Genomic DNA, 21,147 nt, shown 5'->3' with positions numbered 1-21,147 from the left:
TGTTAGTTTCATGGATACCTTCTAAACCCTTTAAAACATTGAGACAGATGGCATGTGGGCCCACAGGTGTGAGGAGCGGGCCTGGCTTTGTTCTTTCTGTTTTCCCGCAGCCTAGGACAGCCCCTCGAGCTGCACAGGTGCTCAAGGAGTGTGCTCAGCGTGCATGGAGCTCATGGTGGCCGCCACCTCCCCCGTGTGCACCCACCTGCTGTCCCGGAGCACCATCTGTTTCTCGAATGCTTGGAAGAAAATCAAGCCAGGACGATGCCGACTACGGAAAAGGGGGACTTTATTCAGTCTCTGGAGCAGCGCGCCCCGCCTGCCCGCGCACAACCGCTCCGCAAGGGTCTACTGAGCTCAGGACCAAGACTGTCTGGCACTGGAAACACACTGAAAACATCAACTCTCTTCCCTTTTTTTTTCCTTTTTTTTTTTTGGTACAAAATGATACAAACAACAATACAAAATAGTTGTGCTGTTGACGATTACAAAAAAAGGTGGAACGTTTAACCTCGCGATGCTCAGATTTGCAGGTGTGAGTACATCATACTCCAGTATCTTTCCCCAAAACAACTGTGCTCATGCAGGCTGCTACACATTTTGTCCATTTCAAAAAGAAACATGCAAAAAAAAATCGGAATGAAAAAAGGAGAGAAAAGAAAAGTAAAACGCGTTCTAATTGTACAGAGAGGTGGTCCCCCGCTGGGCCTGTTGCGAGGTACTGTCCCTCCTACGGACCGACGGCGCCGCGAGCTGGGTCACGTGTGTCTGGGAGATTCTGTGTTGATTCTTTTGGTGTTATTCCTTTGAGCACTGACAGAAATTGAGACTACCCCTCGCCCAGCTTTTTGCTTTGGAGAGAACAGAATTATCATCTCAGTGGACTGTGTGTGTCGGCTGGTGCTCATGCTAGGGAAACTGAGGCATCTCTGAGAGCCTGACAGTTGGACATTGCTCTGACACGTTGGTGGCAGGAGGCCTAGCATTTTGGATGTGCTGAAAGACACTACAAAGAGAAACCTGCTGGGCCAGAAATGGGGGCTGCCCAGGCCCTGAAGAGGACTGTGGCCCTTGGCTGGGGGCTGCCTGCTGACCAAGGCCAGTCGTTCCTGCCACTCCAACCTGCAGCACAGGTTTCTCCTGTTTGCAAAACAAAAATTCCCTAAAGGAACCAAACCATGCCCTCGCACCTGGCCAGCATTGGCCTTCCGGCCTCCAGTGGGGGTCCCCTGATTACAGGCAGTCGTATCTACAAGCTTAAGGAAGAGAGACGTTCGACACTGATTGTATGCATAGCTAACGCTAACTCAAGTTCAGAGGTGGAGCTGGGAAGGTGCAGGAACCCCATCTTTCTCTGGCCCCCAGGGGCTTACCAGGGTGGGGGTAGAGGGGAAGCTGCCCAGCTGTTTGGAGCAGTGATGGGCACAGGAAGCCCTATGAACATCCCTCCAGCTGGCACTGCAGCTTCTGCCTGCGTGATTTGGGCAAAAGGAATGGGGGCTTGGCAGTGACAAGAGGCTGTGGGCGAGGAGGGGGAGCTGGTGGGAGGCGGCACCAATGTCGCCCAGCCCTCCTAGGTAGCGGCGGCTGCTGGCGGGACTGGGGTCTCCTGGTGCTGGGTCCTGGGAACATCAGCCCAGAGTTCAGGGAACCCAAGGAGGCCTCGAAATTTCAGAGAAAGGAGTTCATGCTGCCCTGGCTCCTGGGCCATAGTCACACTTCGAACAATCCACACATACTCTGATTGACTGAAGCATGGACTTCCCCAAACAACAATAGAGATTTCCAGTCCTTCCACTACCCGCCCAGCTATACCTCCAACGGCCATGCCCCCCCCACACAGGAGCATTCTTGTTTGCATAGCACAGCTCAGAACTGGGGGACCCCAGTGCGACCTGGCCAGCTGCCCCTTGACCTCTGTTGGTCCATCTCCTGGACTGGCTGTCTGCAGAGGGGGGCACCCAGCACGTGGCACAGTGAACCCCACCCTCCCTGGGCAGCCATGGGAGGGTCGGAAAGGACAGGCTGGAGACTGAGACCCCAGCTCAACTCTGAAGGTTGCACAGGGGCAGCTGTGAGTTTGGTTTGGACAAGGACCCTGACGTCCAACGGGAACATGCCGTTAGCCTGGCACAGATATGTGCACTCAAGGCCAAAGCTGTTCGGAAAAGGTGTGACCTTAGCCATGGGGAAGGGCCATAGGCTGAGGTGGGGACCGGGGCCCCTGGTCGAGCTCATGCTGCCCCCACAGGCACCCCGAGACACTCCCTGACCCCAGCGGCAGGTGCAGGGTGGGGCTCCGGGAGGGCTCTCTGTCCTTCCCCAGTGCTGGCACGGCCCTGCCTGACACCAGGTCCTGCCCAGGGTCCCTGGTACCTCATCTCCTTCCTCGGGAAGCCAGTTGTCACTGGCCTGGGAGAGAGAGAAAGCTGACCAAGCATGAGGCTTCCCCACATGGGGCCTGCCCCCCTGCCACAGCCCAAGGCGCCCAGACACAGCCATGCCAGCGGGAGAATGCACCCTCCGAGTTTTCTCATGCAGTGAACACAGGCAGCCAAGCGCTGTCCCGGGGGTGCCGGGACACAGACCCTCTCACTGTCCTGCAGAACCAATTCCTTCCCCTGTCTGGCTTGAGTCAACCCAGCCCTGGAGATAGCAGTGCCAGCCTCGAGGACAGCAGCAAGTCTGGACCTGGCCGCTGCCCGCCCCCGACGAGGGTCCACAGGAGAGGAGAGGCACCGTCTGCAGCGTGCAGAGGCATCTGTGTGACAGGTAGGCACAGCAAGACGGGGCCTCCTGCCACCCACACAGGCTCACAAGCGTCTGGCGGGAATCAGGAGCACAGGCTGGGGACGGGGAGGCTTCGCAGGCTGCTGGGTGTGTTCTGGTCACCACGCCCACCTGTAACTGCCCTCTCCAGCCGCAGGGAGGGTCCTTGGTTCCTGCCATCTGCACAGCCCTCCGGATGGTTGGAGCTGTCGAGAGTGTCCTGGGGTTTGAATTGATGCCTGTCGCGGGGCCGTTGATGGCACCCCATGGGGTCTGGTCACCAGGGTCGGAGGGCTGGAGCCAGGATGCTGGCTGGTTTGGACAACTCATTCTTCTGGACCAAAGGCAGAGGGGACCTGGTGGCACTCAGGGTGACAGGTAGCCCTGAGGGAGGCCTGGGTTGACTTGGGGTGGAGCCCCTTCAGGATGACCCCTGTTCCCCTCCAGCCCCCTGCCTGAGCTCCTCACAGCATCCGGGAGGGGGTGGGGAGCAGCCACAAGGTAGGGGTATTCTGAGCCCCACCAGCCCCAGGGCCTTCTGCTGTTGGGGCTGAAGGGCTAAGCCTCCCAGCTGGCCTTGACTCCCAAGAGGCTCAAGAGACCCCCAGCTGTGTACAGCAAAGGCTGCTGGGATTTGAACCCCACTCTGTTTTCAAACAAGTCACCCACTTTCTTTTTCTTAATAAAAGAAGACCAAAAAAAAAAGTAAGAAAGACACAGTCTCCCCCATTTCTGAATGATGCCTTCAGAGCTGGGACTAGCTGGGGTTGGAGGCCGCTCGGGATGGGAAGGTGGGGACGGTCTGTCTGCTTTAGACACTCCTGAGTTTGAGGGAATCTGATACATGTACCAAAAGGCACTTTCTTTTTTTTTTTTTTCTTTCTTTCTTTTTTTTTTTTTTAAAAACAGTGCTTCTGTTCTAGGAAATTCAAGTGAAGACAGAGTGCCTCTTGCTGTCCTTCAGTGCCAGCCAGCGCTGTGGGGGTGGGTGCTCATGCTAGACAGCTCAACGTGGGGACTGGGGGGCCTCCTAACAGCACTAAGGACACGGCCGCAGGGAGTCGGGAAGACCGGCCGCCTCTGCTCAGTCCTGCTCCTCCGGCGTCCGAGCACGGCTCTCACTTCGGTCCGAAGATGCGAGGTCAGTCAATCCTCTTCACCGCCTCCATACATGTCCGCCAGCTTCTTGAATCTGGGCCCCCAGTCGTTGAGGTAATCGTAGTCTTGGTCCCCGGAACTGGATGAGTTCAGGGAGCTGACGGAGCCTGCGGTGGAGCCGCTCCCCTCGTAGTCGAAGACCAGCAGGGAGTCATAGGGGGGTGCCGTGGGGTCGTTGTCGGCAGCGCGGAGTCCCTGGGGGTCACAGACACAGAGTTAGTTAGGGTGCAGGGCGCGTTGTCTCAGCCCCGGGATCGGACGGAATGGAAAGCGAGGTCCAGAAGAAGAGGTAGGGAGGTAGGACGTTGCATAAAGTAGGTGACCAATAAGGGCTCTCTGCATTTAACTGAAGGGCATTTCCGAGTAGAAAAGGGCATTTGTGAAGATGGAGCGTGGGAGTGTTGAAGGGGCAAACTCAAATCCAGCAGCAGTCTGTGGGCAGGGGAGGCGGAGGGTTGGGCAGGGCCCGTGGCTGGAGTTCAGCTCCTCCCAACCCAAGGGCAGATGAGGGGGGTGTGGGAGAGGGGGGAGGGGGTGTGGGGGAAGGTGGATGTGTGGGAGAGGGTGGGGGGGTGTGAGGGTTTATAGGGGAAGGGCAGGGGGGTGTGGGAGAGGGCAAGGGGTGGTGTGGGGGAGGTGAGGGCTGGGCCATGTGGCTGAAGCTCAGCTCCTCCCTAAGGGGTCAGGCAGATGGTTCTCCAGTCTAGCTGACCATTGTCTGGAGGGAAAGTGGACCTAGGGTGGACAGAAGTCAGAACCTGGCAGTTAGTTATGAGTGTGGCACTCCCACGGACAAGCTTTGGCAGTGCCGTGGGTGTTGCTGGAGCCCCGTCCTCTCCTCAGTGCCCGCAGGTGCCACCTCCATGCCAGCACCTGCTCCTCCTGTGACCCTGGGAGAGGGTACTCAGTGTCATTCAGTATGGACTGGTTTGTTTTCATTTTTAATTTCTCCTAAGACCTATCTAACAGTAGGCTTTATTTATTTATGTATTTTTAGATTTTTCTGAAATGGAGTTTTGCTCTGTCTTGCAGGCTGGAGTACAGTGGTGCGACCTTGGCTCACTGTAACCTCTGCCTCCCACGTTCAAGCGATTCTCCTGTCTCAGCCTCCCAAGTAGTGGGATTACAGGCGCCTGCCACCATGCCCAGCTAATTTTTGTATTTTTAGTAGAGACGGGGGTCTCACCATGTTGGCCAGGCTGGTCTTGAACTCCTGACCTCAGGTGATCCACCTGCCATGGCCTCCCAAAGTGTTGGGATTACAGGCCACCATGCCTGGCTAATTTTTGTATTTTTAATTAATAGAGATGGGGTTTCACCATGTTGGCCAGTCTGGTCTTGAACTCCTGACCTCAGGTGATCCACCTGCCTTGGCCTCCCAAAGTGCTGGGATGACAGGCCTGAGCCACCGCGTCTGGCTAACAAACAGTGGTCTCTAAATTAATTATAGACTGGGCAGGGCAAACGTTTGGGGATCTTTACGTTTTTATTATGTCATAGATGGTAAGCGTCATGTCGTCAGAGCAGCTTCTGCGTGGGCAGTTGTAGGAATTTCATTTGTGGCCCAGAACACCATCTGCTTTGGGGAAACCTTTCTGTCTTTCTGTTGAATCACTGCCTGGGTTATCTTCTGTTTAAATCAATTCCTTTAAAGTGAGATTCTGACCTAGGCTGAGGTCTAAGTGTTGCTAAACCTCCTTTAAAATGCAGTGGGCATTGGTGAGCAGGTGATGAAACCACAGGGGCTCACGCCGGCTAGAAGCAGCACGGAGGACACCGTGATCCCTGCAGAGCCACAGGCGAGGCCAGTCTGGAGCCTCAGAGTCACTGCCCGGAGGACGCTCCCTGGGAGGAGTCTGCCCTGTTTGACTTGCTCCTCTGTTCTCTTCGCCACAAAGGAAGATGGAAGATGGGAACGAAGACAGGGAGCTGCGCGTTTGAAGTGGAAACTGAGTTTCCCTGGCGACATTGTAAGCGATGTTTCAAATGTTTCTTGCAAAGGGGAAGATGGAAGGCTGGGGTGTGCTGTCCGTTGGACAAGTCAAGTCCCCTCCAACCCTCAAGTGTCAGGTTGGGCATGTGGTCAGGCGGCAGCCCTGGAAGGCAGCCACCTCTGTGTGGCTCCCACCTGCTGTGTCCTGATGTTTGGGGTGGGGAGGGGGGGCAAGTTGGCCTGGGCCTTGAGACCAGGCTTGGGCCTCTGCCTCTCTGAGCATCTGGGTGAGCCGAGCCCGGGAAGGCCATTCCCAGCGGCAGTGGGCTCTGTGTAAGCTTAATACTTGGAGGGCTCATAGCACCAAGTGCGCCTTCCCCGCCGTCGCCCCGCTGATTCTCCTCCTGAGGCCTGTCCTTGCTGCTGGCACCTCTGCTGCAAACCCGAATTCTTACGAAGCCCCTGCTGTGCACCCAGCCCTGCGTGTTGATCCTTCGCCTAGCCTACAGGTAGGAATCCTCATCCTTGGAAAGAGGGCCTGCTGAGGGAGGTGATTTGCCCAGGCCACCCAGCTGGAGGGGCACAGCAGGGCCTGGAACCCGGGTCCGAGCTGCCTCCTCCCCACGGCAGCCGCCGACACTGTGGAGATGGCTTCTGTTTGTGTTACCAGAATTTAATTTTTAGAGGAGACACCTTGCCCGGGACCCCCCACTGCCGAGAGGCACACACCTCATTGATGAAGTCACCGATGTCGCCTGGGTGCGGCACCATGGGCCTGATCGGGTACTGGGGCTCAGCGCCCACCGGCCGCTCATCCACGCGACGCACGCCAGGGGCTTTGCTTGGCACGTGCCCCATGGCTTCCGGCTGCTGCAGCTGGCTGAGGTCGTAGTCCTGGGGGAGGGAGCCGGGAGGAGTCAGGGGCATCGGAAGAATCCGCCAGCCCCCCTTCCGCCCTGCATCCTTTTCTGTCACCTGGGACACAGATGCATCTGCTGCCCTGTGGCCTGGTCTCCAAGCATCCCACAGAACCATGCTGTCCCCTGCTGTGCCCCTCCACAATGCCCCACCTCCTCGCCCTTTACCCCAATCCCTTGGGCAGGGATAGGGGCTGTGCTTGGCTGTGTTCCATGGCCTGGGGCTCTCCCCGAGTGACCCCACCACCACGCTGCTCACCAACCACGTGCCCCGAGTGCTCAGGGGGCCAGGAGCTGGGCCTCCGCAAGGCACATGCCTCCCGTTCGTTATGTTCGTGTTGTGGGAGGGGCGGGGAGGGGTCTGAGCTTTAGACGGGTTTAAGGACTTGCCCCGATTCCCTGAAAGGCCAAGGGCAGACCCGGATTCCAACCAGCAGCTCTCACAGTCTACCCTCCCGGGCGCCTGGTGCACTGCCCCTGGTCAGTCGACAGCCCTCTGCACACAGCAGCATCCGTGAGTGGGCATTGGTGTGCTCGGCCAACCCGGAGCCCCCTCCCCTCCAGGGCACAGGGCAGCACTGGGCTGGGGCTGGTGGTGGGAGGGAAGAAGGCGAGGATGGGAGGGGTCCCAGGATCCCCCGTGGGGTGGGAGGGAAGAAGGCGAGGATGGGAGGGGTCCCAGGATCCCCCATGGGGGATGCAGGTGCAGTGTGCACAGCTCAGCCCAGGCTAGGAAACTGTGCTCCCCTGCCTGGCACCTTCAGTGGTGAAAAGGTTGAAACGTCTTCCTGTTAAACCCCAGGGCACTCCCTGCTGAAGCATTAGCACACGTGAGAGCCGGCCTCGCGTGGGAGGCGGGGGCGGGCCGCGGTCTCACCTGGTCCTCCTCGCCGCCGCCCTCCTCGTCGTACTTGAGGATGTTGTCGCGGACGTCGTCCTCGGGGTCAATGAGCAGCTGCTTCGTGTGGCGCTCCTTCTCTCGCCGCTTCATCCACATGACAAACAGCAGGACCGTGGCTGCGGGGGAGGGCTGCCCGTGAGCAGGGTGTGCTGCGGGTGTGCGCACGCGTGCCTCTGTGTTTGCCATGTGTCTATGTGGGCATGTACATGCAGGTGGCACACAAGCATGACTCTGCCCATGTGTGCATGCACACCTGTACTGCACACGCGCATGTCTCTGCACACGCAGGCCTGGATGTGCAAGGACACATCTGTGCACATGTGCGGCCCACGTGCCTGTGCATTCGTGGAGGTAGGTGCTTCATGCGTGTCTGTGTAAGCATGCATACGTGTATCCGCAGGAGTCGTGGATGTAGGTGCTTCATGCGTGTCTGTGTAAGCATGCATACGTGTATCCGCAGGAGTCGTGGATGTAGGTGCTTCATGCGTGTCTGTGTAAGCATGCATACGTGTATCCGCAGGAGTCGTGGATGTAGGTGCTTCATGCGTGTCTGTGTAAGCATGCATACGTGTATCCGCAGGAGTCGTGGATGTAGGTGCTTCATGCGTGTCTGTGTAAGCATGCATACGTGTATCCGCAGGAGGACGTGTGTATGAAGGCTTGCACATGCGTGTGCCTGGGTGTGAACGTGTAGATATGTGTGTGTGTGCTCGTGTGTTCATGTGTGTAGATGCACACAGAAGTCTGCACAGGTCTGTGTGTGCATGTGTCTTCATGTGTACTTCGTGTGTCTGTGTATGCTCATGGGGCGTGAGTGCATGTGTTCATGTCCATAGTACATGTGTGCCCATGCCTGTGTGTGCATGAGTTTCCAAGGCACAGCCGCACTGGCTCAGGCCCTCTCCCCAGCTCACTGCCTGGACACTGGGCTACATTTTGAGTCATTGATTTACAAGCTCGCCCTCCTCTTGCACTCCCCTTTTGAGGAGGCAGCCAGCTCAGGGTGCCTCTCACCGCCTGGGGACGGGAGGACATGGGGGGCTGAGGGGCCCATCCACAAGTCTTTCTGAGTCCCTCTTCTGAGCAGCAGGAGGGAGATGGCTTTGTCAGAGGAGGTGGAAGTGAGGTTTTAGGCACACAGTGTCTTGGTAGGAATCACTGAGAGAGGGAGATGGACTCCCCCATATTGAAAGAGGCTCTGCCCCGTGAGGATAGGGGCCCAGAGAGGGGATCCTGCTTCCTGAGGGCCCCTGGGGTGGGGTCAGTCCAGGGCGTCGCTGGACAGAAGGGCAGCCCCACCCAGTACCAAGGGGGTCACTCAGAGGGGCTCTTTCCACCACTCAAAGGAATTGGGGTACAGGCTCAGAAGTTCAGGTGCATGTGGAAATTGAAGAGAGGTAAAGTCCCCTTGTGGGGTGGATGGAGGGACCCTCTCCCCCAAGCTGAACTGGATTCTCCCTGCCTTCCGAGGTCCGTGTCCAGGCCTGGCTCCCCTAAACAGCCTTGCTCACTCTGGACCCCTGGCTGCCTCTGCTGCAGGAAAAGCCTGGCGCACCCATCTGCAAAGCTCCAGGAGCAGGTAATGCAGCCCACGCCCCCAGTAAATGCCTGCACAAACCACTCCACTGCATCCTCCTGAAGCCTCCCGTCACCTCCCATGTCACAGATGTAACAACTGAGGCCCAGAATCACAGGTGCGCTCTTATGTACCGCAGAGGGTGAGCCCGGAGGCGAGAGGGGCGGCGACCCCCCCAGTCAGGAGGGCTGTTTTTTGCCAACCCGATTAATTGGCTGTGGCTGCCTGATGTCGTGAGGAGGATTCCGAAGCTGAGTGGAGGCTTGGGAGGAGCTCTGTGGGTATTGGTGGCATCCCCCTGCCTGTGGAGGGTGAGGTGACAGCCGGGGGACGCTTCCTGACCTGGCCCAGATCGTGGAGAGGGAAGTGCAGGCGGAGGGAGGAGCCACACACTGCAGGTGCAGCTCCGTGAGAGCCTGGAGCCCGGGCCTAGTCTTGGCTTGACGGAAGCCACAAGGCCAAGAACCTTTGAAGAGGTCAGCTCCACTCTCACAGCTGGCATCCCAGGCTCATCCAGGCAGACAAGATGAGTGAGGGTTGAGAGGAGGAGTGTGGAGGAGGGGAGGCCACTCCGGGTGCCCCCCATGCACCCCACCAGGGCTGAGGTGCCCACGACTGGGCAGAAGCCGGGCAGCAGGTGGATCTGCTGTTGACTGTGGCCCCACTGCGGATGCCCTCCACTGCGGCTGCCCTCGAGAGTGGCCCAGGTCTCCTGCACGGGCCAGGCACTCAGCTGAATTGGGTCTCACAGCCCTGCCCACAGAGGGTGCTCTGGCTGGGGCCTGGCCCCGGTGTTTTCAGAGCAGGGGACATCGGTGAGAATGCCTCCACCTTTGCTACAGAGACACCTCCCAACCTCTGTGGGGCTCTTTCCACTCTTGATCACACAAAGAAGCCCACGACACTGAATGGCTTTCAAAACAAGCCTCAGAAATGAAAACCAGCTTTTCAAGGGGTGATAGGTCTGGAAATGGGGAAAAAAGCAGAGTCCTCATCACTCAGATATCCTGTGGACAGGGCTCAGGTTGGTCCCTGGGGTCTCAAGTCAGCCGCAGGCCAGGTCTGCAGGAGGGGCCTGCCGCCTGTTCTGGACGTGGTGGGGGACCCTGTGGTTTGGGTGTGAACTGGGGAGGTGGTAGCCCAACCCTTCCCCGCCCTGCCTCCCACTGGGATCCCTGGGGTATCACAGACCACGGCGACTGTCTATGAGGGATGATGGGAAGAGGGACCTCTGGGGTCATTTTCAAGCACCTCCCCTGGCACCGCCCCCCCGCCAGCCCTCAGACCTGTTGGGAACCCACAGTGGTTGTGGGAAACTCAAGAAACTACTAGAGCATGTGATCTGGGCAGAGCCAGTGAGAACACTCCACTGCTTGGCTGGTGATTGGCTCCAAGGTGTGCATGTGACCCAAGCCAGTCCAATCAGAGAGTGTCCTGGGACTTTGGATGGGGACGCTAACAGGCAGGGCTGACCTTCCCTCTGCTAAGTCCACCTGGGAGCTGCCCACAGGCGTCACAGGTCCTGGAGGGCAACAGCTTCAGGACACAGGGGCTCTGGGAGGCAGAGTGGAGCCGTGGAAAGGGGCCAGGCCATGGGAGACACCTGGGCCGGCCTGCACCTCCAGACTTGAGAGTAACGGGAGGGTCCAATTTCCCATTGTCATATGGACCAGTTCAGCTGCATTTCTGAAAGGCTCCTGACAGATGAGGCTGAGAGATAAGGGCTGAGGGGCAAATCCAGGCCCCCCTCTGCCCACCATCCCTGGGACAGGGCACTCATACCCGCAATGCCCCTGCCCACCCTGGTGCTCAGCCACACTCACTCAGCAGGATGAGGATGCAGATGAGGATGGCCACGATGGCACCGGTGCCCAGACCAGCCGCTGCCACTGCGCCAATGGTGGTGCAGTCCCCGTTGTCATCACATGGGCACACCTTGACTTTGATGATGGACGTGTTGGACAGGGGAGGGTTTCCAGAGTCTGTGACGATGATGGGGACGTCATACATCCCGGCCTCCAGGTACAGGATGCGCAAGCTGAGTTGGGCATAGTCACCTGGTGCAAAGCAACAGTAAACATTCAACCAGAGCCCGGCCCTCGCTTCCAAGCAAGACGTCCAAAGGAAAAGACTAAAAGCCCGATGGCATGGAAATCTGAAATGGCTGCCTGGTTACCACACATACATACATACACCTGTGCTACATCATTAAGTTAAAAGACATTGGAGGTTGGGCGTGGTGGCTCACGCTTGTAATCCCAGCACTTTGGGAGGCTGAGGTGGGCAGATCACTTGAAGTCAGGAGTTCATGACCAGCCTGGCCAACATGGCAAAACCCTGTCTCTAGTAAAAAATACAAAAATTAGCCGGGCGTGTGGTGCAAGCCTGTGATCTCAGCTACTTGGGAGCCTGAGGTGGGAGAATTGCTTGAACCTGGGAGGTGGAGTTGCAGAGCTGAGATTGTGCCACTGCACTTCTGCCTGGGCAACAGTCTCAAAAAAAAAAAAGACATTGGAGACACAACCAAAAAGCAATTGCAACACGTAGGATGAAGAAATAATTTCCTGAATATATAAAGAGTTTTACCAAATCAATAAAAAGAAACTCCCCAAAGAAAACATAGGCAAAGTCATTGAACAGACAATTCACAGAAGAAACAAAAATGGCCAATAAGTATATATTAAAAATTTCCACTGGTAATCAGGATATACAAATGGAAATAATGACTGGCCTAAAGGTGGCAGAATAAAATATTATTTTAAAACAATAATGTTCAGTGTTGGTGGGGTTTGAGGAAACAGGCACTCTCCCGATGGAAGTAGACATGTTTAGAGCACATTTTCACAGTACTGCCAAAACTTGAGAATTTTGATATCCTTTTCTACCACAGATCTGCATCCAGGGAAGTATTCTAAGGAAACATATCAGTCAGGGTCCAGTCCACTGACAACCGGCACAGGAAGTTGTCATGGATGTACATGGGTAGAGCTGCAAGGATGTTCACGGCTGGGCTCATTAAAGCAGCAAGAAATTGGGAATGACTTGGTGGCCTCCTCAAGGCCAGGTGAAGGAGGCTGAGCAGCTGAAGCGTGGCCAGTGTCCCCAGCTTTGGTGGGACAGTCCTGTTGGAGGACTGTCACCCACCTCTGGTGCCCACTCTTCCAAGGCCAGCTGGGTCTCCCAGGGGCCTGCACCCCAGGCTAGTCTGACCCTCCCCGTGACCTAAGGCGGGCTCACCGTTTAGGCGGGTGATGGTCCAGTTCTTCCGCACGGCCGCTGGGACAAAGGGCAGCTCGAAGACGTAGGGGCCGATGTTGGGGTCGACGTCAGCGTCGGCCGCCGTGATGTTGATGGCGTTCAGGTTGGGCTTCTCGCAGATCTGCGCCTCCTTGGGTAGCAGCTCAGGGGCGTTGTCGTTGATGTCAATGAGATAGATCTGGAGGGTCCCGGTGCCGCTGGCCGGGGGTATCCCTGTGGAACAGACACAGGTCACCACACGGGCCACTCCTGGTACTCCATGACCAACCCACAGCTCCACACAGGACACGCACACAAACAACCACATGCAACATACACAGGGACACGTGCAGACCCCCAGCCGGACACGGCTGGCCATCTCCCAACACAGCTGCACAGGGACTGACCCACAGCCCAGCCATGGCTCCTGACCGACACCCTGCCACATGCCATGGGCAGCCACACCACTGCGTACGGCACCTCAACAGACACGGCAGAGCACACGGCCACACCCACACCCGCAGCTGCACACACACGCACACAGCCACTGCGCACGGCACCTCAACAGACACGGCAGAGCACACGGCCACACCCACACCTGCACACACGCACACAGCGGGGTGCGGCATTCATGTGGAAACTCACAGCCACGGAGGTCACAGCCACGCACTGGGGACTCACTCCCACTGGGGAGCCAGGGAGGGGTTCTGAGGGTGCTGGGCTCTGCACTGGCCCCTGAGGGCTGGGATCCGCCCACCACATCTTGCCCCCATCTGGGACTTCTTAGGGCAAAACCTTTCCTTGCCTCCCTGAGTTTTGCTGGCCCCGCCCAGCAGAGCCCCAGGGTGCTGGAAGCCCTGAGCCCAGACGCATGATCGCGTGGAAGAACTGCTGCTTTTGGAAGTGTCTGTGAGAAAGGCAGGCGCGGCCGCTCCAGATGAGCTTTGATGGAAGCTCCCTCCTGGCCCGGCAGGAGGTCTCCTTGGAGGACCCGATGGCCTCTGGCTTCAGCGTGAACGGAGGTGCTCTGCCGAGCCCCCAAGCTCCTCAGGGGCCGTCCCTGTCCCTGGGGCCTTCACATGCTCAGTCCTTGCCTCAGCCCAGGCCAGCAGTGCTGGTGGATGCAGGCCAGGTGGCTGGAATCTGGGGACAGAGCGATGCCCTGTCTGCTCTCCAGGCTTGGAGGCGGCGGCGGTGGCGGCATGTTCTGACTGTGGCTTTGCTCCTGATGGCAGCTCCTGACCTGACGTTAACAACCACGTGTTTTGACTGAGGCAGGCGAAGCATGTAAAAATATATCCCACGGGATGTCTCTTTAATCTTCTGGAAGCTGCATCAAAACACATTTAAGGTGACGCAGCGCGGCGCTACCTTTGAAAACTGCTTTGAGATGCAGCTGATGGCACGGCACGTGATCGGAGAAGCACAGACAGGTTCTGTTAACCGGAGGACTCCTGCTCCAGCCTGTGCACCCCGGCTCCCTCACACGGCGTCTGCCACGTGCGACGGACGCTCCGATGTTCCAGCTACGGCCTCACAATTACTTTCTTTTTTTTCTTTTTTGAGATGGAGTCTCACTCTATTGCCCAGGCTTGAGTTCAATGGTGCGATCTTGGCTCACTGCAACCTCTGCCTCCCAGGTTCAAGTGATTCTCCTGCCTCAGCCTCCCGAATAGCTGGGATTACAGGCATGCACCACCATGCCTAGCTAATTTTTGTATTTTTTTAGTAAAGACGGGGTTTCACCATGTTGGCCAGGCTGGTCTTGAACTCCTGACCTCATGATCCACCTGCCTTGGCCTCCCAAAGTGTTAGGATTACAGGTGTGAGCCACTGGGCCTGGCCCGGGCTCACAATCACTTTCTAATTTAACCTCAGGGCTTGAGCTGCGGCAGGGGACCCTCAAGGGGAGACGTTTCCCCTGACCAGAGCCCTGGGCTCACAGGCAGCTGCACAGCTACACAGCCCGGGCTCTGTGGACCCTGGCAGGGGAGGCAGCGCTGGCTGGGGGAGGCTGGCAGGGGGGTGTCCACGTCCTGTCTTCACCTGCTATGGGACGAGCGTTTGCACAATGGCTACCCTTGTTCATGAGGCTTCACGCACAGCTGTTCCAAGAGCAGACCAGACACAGCCCCGCCTCAGGGCCTTTGCACACACCGTTTCCTAACTCTGTGACCCTCCTTCCCCTGCTTGCTCCTCTGCTTCCACAGCTCTTGGTCCCAAGGGCAGCTCCTCAGAGCGGAGCCGCTGGTCACTGCCTCCCAGCCGCCTGTTTTGTTTTCTCCCAGCTCTTCTTGCTGCCTGAATCATCTGCGTGGCTGGTTTCTCTCCGGTCTCCCTGGGGCAGACGCTGCTGAGTCATCCCCAATATCCATTTTCTGTTTCCTTTTAATAAAATAATCGGAGTCCTACATTTCGTCTGGGATCATCACTGTCCATCTAGAAGACCCCATTTCCCAGCACCCCTTGCAGCTGGGGTGGCTGCATCAGTAAGTTCTGGGCTTTGTGAACTGTGGGTGGAGGACTTGCGTGGGGCTTTCTGAAAGTCCTTAGTAGCAGACGTGTGCCCGTGCCCTCCCCGTAAGGCCTTCTGTTTGCCAGAACATGGCTGTGACGGCTGGAGCTCCGGCAGCCATTCTGGGCCATGCCGTGGCACAGTCAGGATGCCGCAGGTCTCGGATCTCCCCCTGGGCTGCCTGCCTCCAGCCTTCTTTGATGTGAGAGAAAAAAAGCCTCAATTGTGCTGCAGTTTCCTCCATCGGTATTCACTGACCCGGGTTCCAGCCGACACTCTCGGGCTGTCAGCCACGCCACAGCAGGGCGTCACTGTGTTCTGCCCACTGATGAGCAGCGGCAGGCACTCGGCCGGTACTCGGCGAACAGCAGCCCGGGCAGTCATCACGGCCGCAGCAAACAGGAGCCCATGCTGCTCTGAGCCAGGCGCTTCCTCAGTGTTCCGGTGACTCCGACTCGTTTGATTCTCAGGGGTACTAAGACTCCCCCGACTTGGCAGAGGAGGAAACTGAGGCACAGAGTGGTCACGTCTTTTCCCACTGGTAAGCGGTGGTACTGGACTGATCTTCGGTTCCAGAATCCCTGCTCCCACCCGCCCTGCCTCCATGCCTCTGAGAGCGTGCGACCCGTGGGGGGCTTGGCCAGTTCGCAGGGTTACAGCAGGTCCAGGAAGGGGTGGTTGCTTCTTGAGATGCCGGCCCATGTCCCTCAGAAAGCCCCGCGTGCTCGCAAACCTTCTTCCTGCCGTCTCTGCCCAGCCCACCCTCGCCCTCCCGTCCAGGCTCCTGAGGTCGTCTGCTGTGCCGCCTGCCCCGGGACCTTGCCGCCGCCCTCTGCACTCCCAGGGCCCTGGAGGGTCTCATGCCTCCTGCTGTGACTAAGGGCCACAGGGGTCTGTGCCGTGGGTGGTCAGAGACACGAGGGCGGCACCCCCGGGGCTGCTGACCAGTGGGGCTGGGCCTTCCCCGCAGGATGGGGTCTGTGGCAAGGGCTGCCGGCTGAAAGCATTTGAAAACTGTGGACCTGGTTCCAGCGCCTCAGTTTACAGGCAGCAAAACTGAGATGCATTTCAGGTTGCAGAGGGCAGCAAAGCCAAGCCTGGGATGTCCAGTGCCCTGATGCCCCTGGAGGCTGTGGGTGAGTGACGTTGGGGGGATAGACCAGGCACACCTGCGAACAAGCAAGTGAATGCTGGGGAGGGGGCAGAATGAATGACTGACATGGGAGTGGGTGGAGGGGGAGCATGGCCTGGGGGCCCTGAGATGATGCAGCCCTGATCACCGGTGTCTGCACAGATGCCCCCTCAGCCCCTCTGGGTGACCCTCTGGATGCCTGCTGGCCTCTCGGGGTCTCCCTCGCCAGCACCCTCCCTCGCCCACAGAACCCAGGACATGGGAAGGCCACCGAGACGGCTGCCTCCCTGGGGCGGGCCGCACCATTGTCAGCTGCCAGGAAGGTGGCCTCGTAGACGTTGTTTTTGGTGTAGAGGGACTCACGGTCCAGCACTGCCGCTGTGGTGATCTGGCCGTTAGTGGCGTTGATGTGCAGCCAGCTCGCTGGGTCTGACAGCTTTGAGTATCTGCGGAGACCACAAGTGCAGGGGGAGGTAAGGCTGGGGGTGGGCGGGGCTGCCCTGGATCCCAGGCCTCCTTGGCCACACCTCCAGGGCCTGGGCCTGTGTCTCCGTCTCCTTGGAGCCCCCCAGGCCTTGTCCTCCTCTAGGGCTTCCCCTCCACGTTGGACTGCCCCCCCCCCCGCCCCACAACAGGACAGGCCACGCAGTGGCTACGGGCACCAAGCTCATCCAGTAGTGGGTGGTCTGAACTCACAAGGACCCTGTGGGCAGACGCCCTCATTGTCCCCATCGAACGGACAAGGACGCTGAGGAGCAGAGAGGGCAGGAGGTTGCTGAGTCTCATAGCTATGAGAGTGCGGCCAGGATCGGGCCGGCCTGTGTCTAGACAGTGCTGAATGAGTAAGCACCGGTCACAACACTCACGATTGATCAGGGGCTGCATCTGGCTATCTGGGACTAAGGGGCTGCGGCTCCCTCCTGGAAGGACGCCTCAGGTTGGAGATGCCCCCGACCACCCATCTGGGGGAATTCTGGGCTGTGGGTTTCATGGGGTATTTCTGGACCCTTCTGTATGGAACCTGGGAAGCTGCAGGCAGGGACGAGGCATGTCCTGTGGACCCACCTCACAGCCTGCTGCATGAACCGGTCAGGGTCCACAGCTGAAAACGTGGTCAGCACGGTGCCGGGGGGCACGCCCTCCTCCAGGCGGATCAGCTTGTGGTTTGAGGGGAAGTAGGGAGCCTCGTTGATGTCCATGACGGAGATGGTCACCCCTGCCGTGGACTGGAAGGACATCTGGATTCCGCTGGCCAGGGGCGCCTGGTTGGACACCATCACTGTCAGCATGAAAGCTCTGTTGAGCTCGTAGTCGACTGCCTAGAACAACAGATCAGGGCTGGGAGTGACCTGGCACAGCTCCTGCGGGGGTGGGCATGGGGGGACACATGGGAAGGTTGGTCTCCACCCCTCCCTGAGCCATGTCCAGCTCTTCTCTGCTCTGCTTTTTAGCCAGGAGGCCCCAAAGGGTCCCATCTCCCAGGCACCCTTATCTTCTGGCTTCCTGCTGGGTTTGGCCGATGGGAGGAGAGAGGGAGGAGGTCTAGGCCTCCCAGCCGCTGTGCTGAGGCAGAAGCTGGGCTCCTCCTGGGGGGGCTGCAGCCCCTGCTGGGCGGCCCCTCTTCCTGGCCTGGTAACCCCGTCCCTACCTTCCTCCTTTGAGCCTAGTGTGGGGAAGGCTCCTGACGTTGTTGGCCAGGGGGGCCTTACCAGTTGCAGGGGGTCAAATGGTGGCCCCTAAAAGACATGTCCACCTGGGACCTGTGAATGAGCCCTTATTTGGAAATAGCGTCTTTGTACATGTCAGTTAAAGACAGAGGCCCTCATAACAGACAGGCAGGGCTGGGTGCGGTCATGCACGCCTGTAATCCCAGGGCTTCAGGACGCTAAGGTGGGAGGATTGCTTGAGCCCAGGAGTTTGAGGCTGCGGTGCACTGTGATCACACCATTGCACTCTAGCCTGGGTGACAGAGCGAGGCTCTCCAAAATTTCAAAACAGAGAGAAAGGGAGAGGGATATTTGAGACACACAGGTGCAGGGAGGAGCCATGTGGCGACAGAGGTGCAGTCTGGAGTGAGGCAGCTACAGGCCAAGAAACGGGAGAGAGGCAGGCAGTGGGTTCTCCTCCAGAACCGCCTAAGCGAGACCGTTCCTGCCAGCACCTTGATTTTATGTCTCTGACTCGCAGAGCTGGAACAGAAGACAGTTCTATTGTTGTAACCCACCTGGTTTGTGGTAATTTGTTAACGCAGCCCCGGACAGAACCATGCCAGGTCTGCAGTTCCCGTCACTGCTGCACTTGGCCCCTGCATTCACACAATTCTTTGGTGCCCTTCTGGTGCACCAGGACCCTGGCTGATAAACGCTAGAGCTACGGTTCTGCAGTGATGCTGTATTATCAGAAAAGCTTCGCTCAAGCCTTTCCTACACATTTTGGGGAGGGAGGGAAGTTACATGGAAACAGCTTGGGGCCCTGAGACGTTCAATGGCAAAGCTTGCAACAGTCTCACTGGAAAAAAACACAACACATTGTGTCTCAATTGCATTAAAATATTCTGCTTGGATACGTGCAAAGTAACATATGCATAAGAGTATTCATTGCGTAGTATCTGTCGAGACAATATGCTGGAAACGACCCAAACATCCATCAGCAATGGTGGGCTGCACGGCCTGCAGTACATCTGCATGGGGAGACACCTGCAGCCGTAAAGAGGAAAGACAACAACCTCTGTGTACTGAAGAGGAGAGCTTTCCAGGATCTACTGGTGGGCAAAAAAGCAACCCACATAGTGTGCACCTTTTGTGCAAAAGAGAGAGAAAAATATGATTTGTATATGTATTTGCTCATATTTGCAGAAAGAAACATCGTGAGGATAAACCAAAAGCTAATAAAAATGATCATCGTTATCAGAGGGAAGGAATGGGGTCAGGGTCACAGCTGGGAGTGTGAGTTTGTGAGTTTGCTCTCTCTATTTCTTATCATAGAGCTTTGATTTTTTTTTTTTTTGACAGAGTCTTCCTCCATTGCCCAGGCTGGAGTGCAGTGGCATGATCTCGGCTCACTGCAACCTCTGCCTCCTGGCTTCAAGTGATTCTCCTGCCTCAGCCTCCCCAGTAGCTGGGATTACAGGTGCCCGCCACCATGCCTGGCTAATTTTTATATTTTTAGTAGAGGCGAGGTTTCACTATGTTGACCAGGCTGGTCTTGAACTTCTGACCTCAGGTGATCCGCCTGCCTCGGCCTCCCAAAGTGCTGGGATGACAGGCGTGGGCCACTGCACCCTGCCCAAAATGTGCTTTTGAGGGTGATGCATTCTGACAGATTTAGGTGCGGAGGATCATGAGGTCTGGTAATTAAAAAAACGTACTCCTGCAAAAAGTGCAGATTGCCACGCAGCAGCGTGCCTATCACTGTAAGATTTACACAATACCACGCTTCCATGCAATCACCATGACACCACGCTTCCACGCAATCACCGTGACACCACGCTTCCATGCAATTACTGTGACACAATGCTTCCATGCAATCACGACACCACGCTTCCATGCAATCACCATGACACCACGCTTCCATGCAATTACCGTGACACCATGCTTCCATGCAATCACCATGACACCACGCTTCCATGCAATCACCATGACACCACGCTTCCACGCAATCACCGTGACACCACGCTTCCATGCAATTACTGTGACACAATGCTTCCATGCAATCACCACGACACCACGCTTCCATGCAATCACTGTGACACCACGCTTCCATGCAATCACCGTGACACCACGCTTCCATGCAATTACTGTGACACAATGCTTCCATGCAATCACAACACCACGCTTCCATGCAATCACCATGACACCACGCTTCCATGCAATTACTGTGACACCATGCTTCCATGCAATCACACCACGCTTCCATGCAATAACCACGACACCACGCTTCCATGCAATCACTGTGACACCACGCTTCCACGCAATCACTGTGACACCACGCTTCCACGCAATCACCGTGACACCATGCTTCCATGCAATTACTGACACCATGCTTCCATGCAATCACACCATGCTTCCATGCAATCACCGTGACACCACGCTTCCATGCAATCATCACGACACCATGCTTCCATGCAATCACCACACCACGCTTCCATGCAATCACCGTGACACCACGCTTCCACGCAATCACACATTTCCACACAATCACCATGACACGGTGCTTCCATGCAATCATCATGACACCATGCTTCCACATAATCACCATGACACGGTTCCACGCAATCACCATGACACTGCGCTTCCATACAATCACACATTTCCATGCAATCACCAAGACACGCTTCCACGCAATCACACCACGCTTCCACACAATCACCGCGACACCATGCTTCCACACAATCACCGCGACACCACGCTTCCACACAATCACGATACCATGCTTCCACACAATCACGACACGCTTCCATGCAATCACTGTGACACCACACTTCCATGCAATCACTGTGACACCACGCTTCCACACAATCACCATGACACCACGCTTCCACGCAATCACGATACCACGCTTCCAATCACAACACGCTTCCACGCAATCACCGTGACACCACGCTTCCACGCAGTCACCGTGACGCCACGCTTCCACGCAGTCACCGTGACGCCACGCTTCCACGCAGTCACCATGACACCACGCTTCCACGCAATCACCGTGACGCCATGCTTCCATGCAATCACAATACCACGCTTCCACGCAATCACTGCGACACGCTTCCAATCACGACACGCTTCCAATCACCATGACACCACGCTTCCAGACAATCACGATACCACGCTTCCACACAATCACAACATGCTTCCATGCAATCACCGCAACACCATGCTTCCAATCACGATACGCTTCCACACAATCACAACACGCTTCCACACAATCACTGTGACACCATGCTTCCACACAATCACCGTGACACCACGCTTCCACACAATCACCGTGACACCACGCTTCCAATCACCGTGACACCA

General features: G+C 57.1%; 1 protein-coding gene across 3 annotated transcripts in view; it reads right to left on the bottom strand.

Annotated features, from left to right (window-relative positions):
- Nucleotides 1-271: 271 nt before the first annotated feature.
- Nucleotides 272-21,147, bottom strand: part of CDH4 (cadherin 4) — a 712,793-nt gene continuing 691,917 nt past the window's right edge. For all 3 annotated transcript variants that reach the window (XM_034947466.3, XM_034947467.3, XM_063601128.1), the window contains 7 exons: nucleotides 17,204-17,457; nucleotides 16,442-16,584; nucleotides 12,492-12,725; nucleotides 11,078-11,311; nucleotides 7,655-7,794; nucleotides 6,590-6,754; nucleotides 272-4,122 (listed from right to left, as the gene is read on the bottom strand). In XM_034947466.3, the coding sequence (XP_034803357.1) occupies nucleotides 3,916-4,122; nucleotides 6,590-6,754; nucleotides 7,655-7,794; nucleotides 11,078-11,311; nucleotides 12,492-12,725; nucleotides 16,442-16,584; nucleotides 17,204-17,457 (1,377 nt within the window). In that variant the 3' untranslated portion in view covers nucleotides 272-3,915. The remainder of the gene's footprint in view (nucleotides 4,123-6,589; nucleotides 6,755-7,654; nucleotides 7,795-11,077; nucleotides 11,312-12,491; nucleotides 12,726-16,441; nucleotides 16,585-17,203; nucleotides 17,458-21,147) is intronic.

The sequence above is a fragment of the Pan paniscus genome, chromosome 21 (genome assembly GCF_029289425.2).
Source record: "Pan paniscus chromosome 21, NHGRI_mPanPan1-v2.0_pri, whole genome shotgun sequence".
Lineage (NCBI taxonomy): Eukaryota > Metazoa > Chordata > Mammalia > Primates > Hominidae > Pan > Pan paniscus.
Note: the sequence above shows the minus strand (reverse complement) of the source record. Positions and strands in the feature narration are given on the sequence as shown.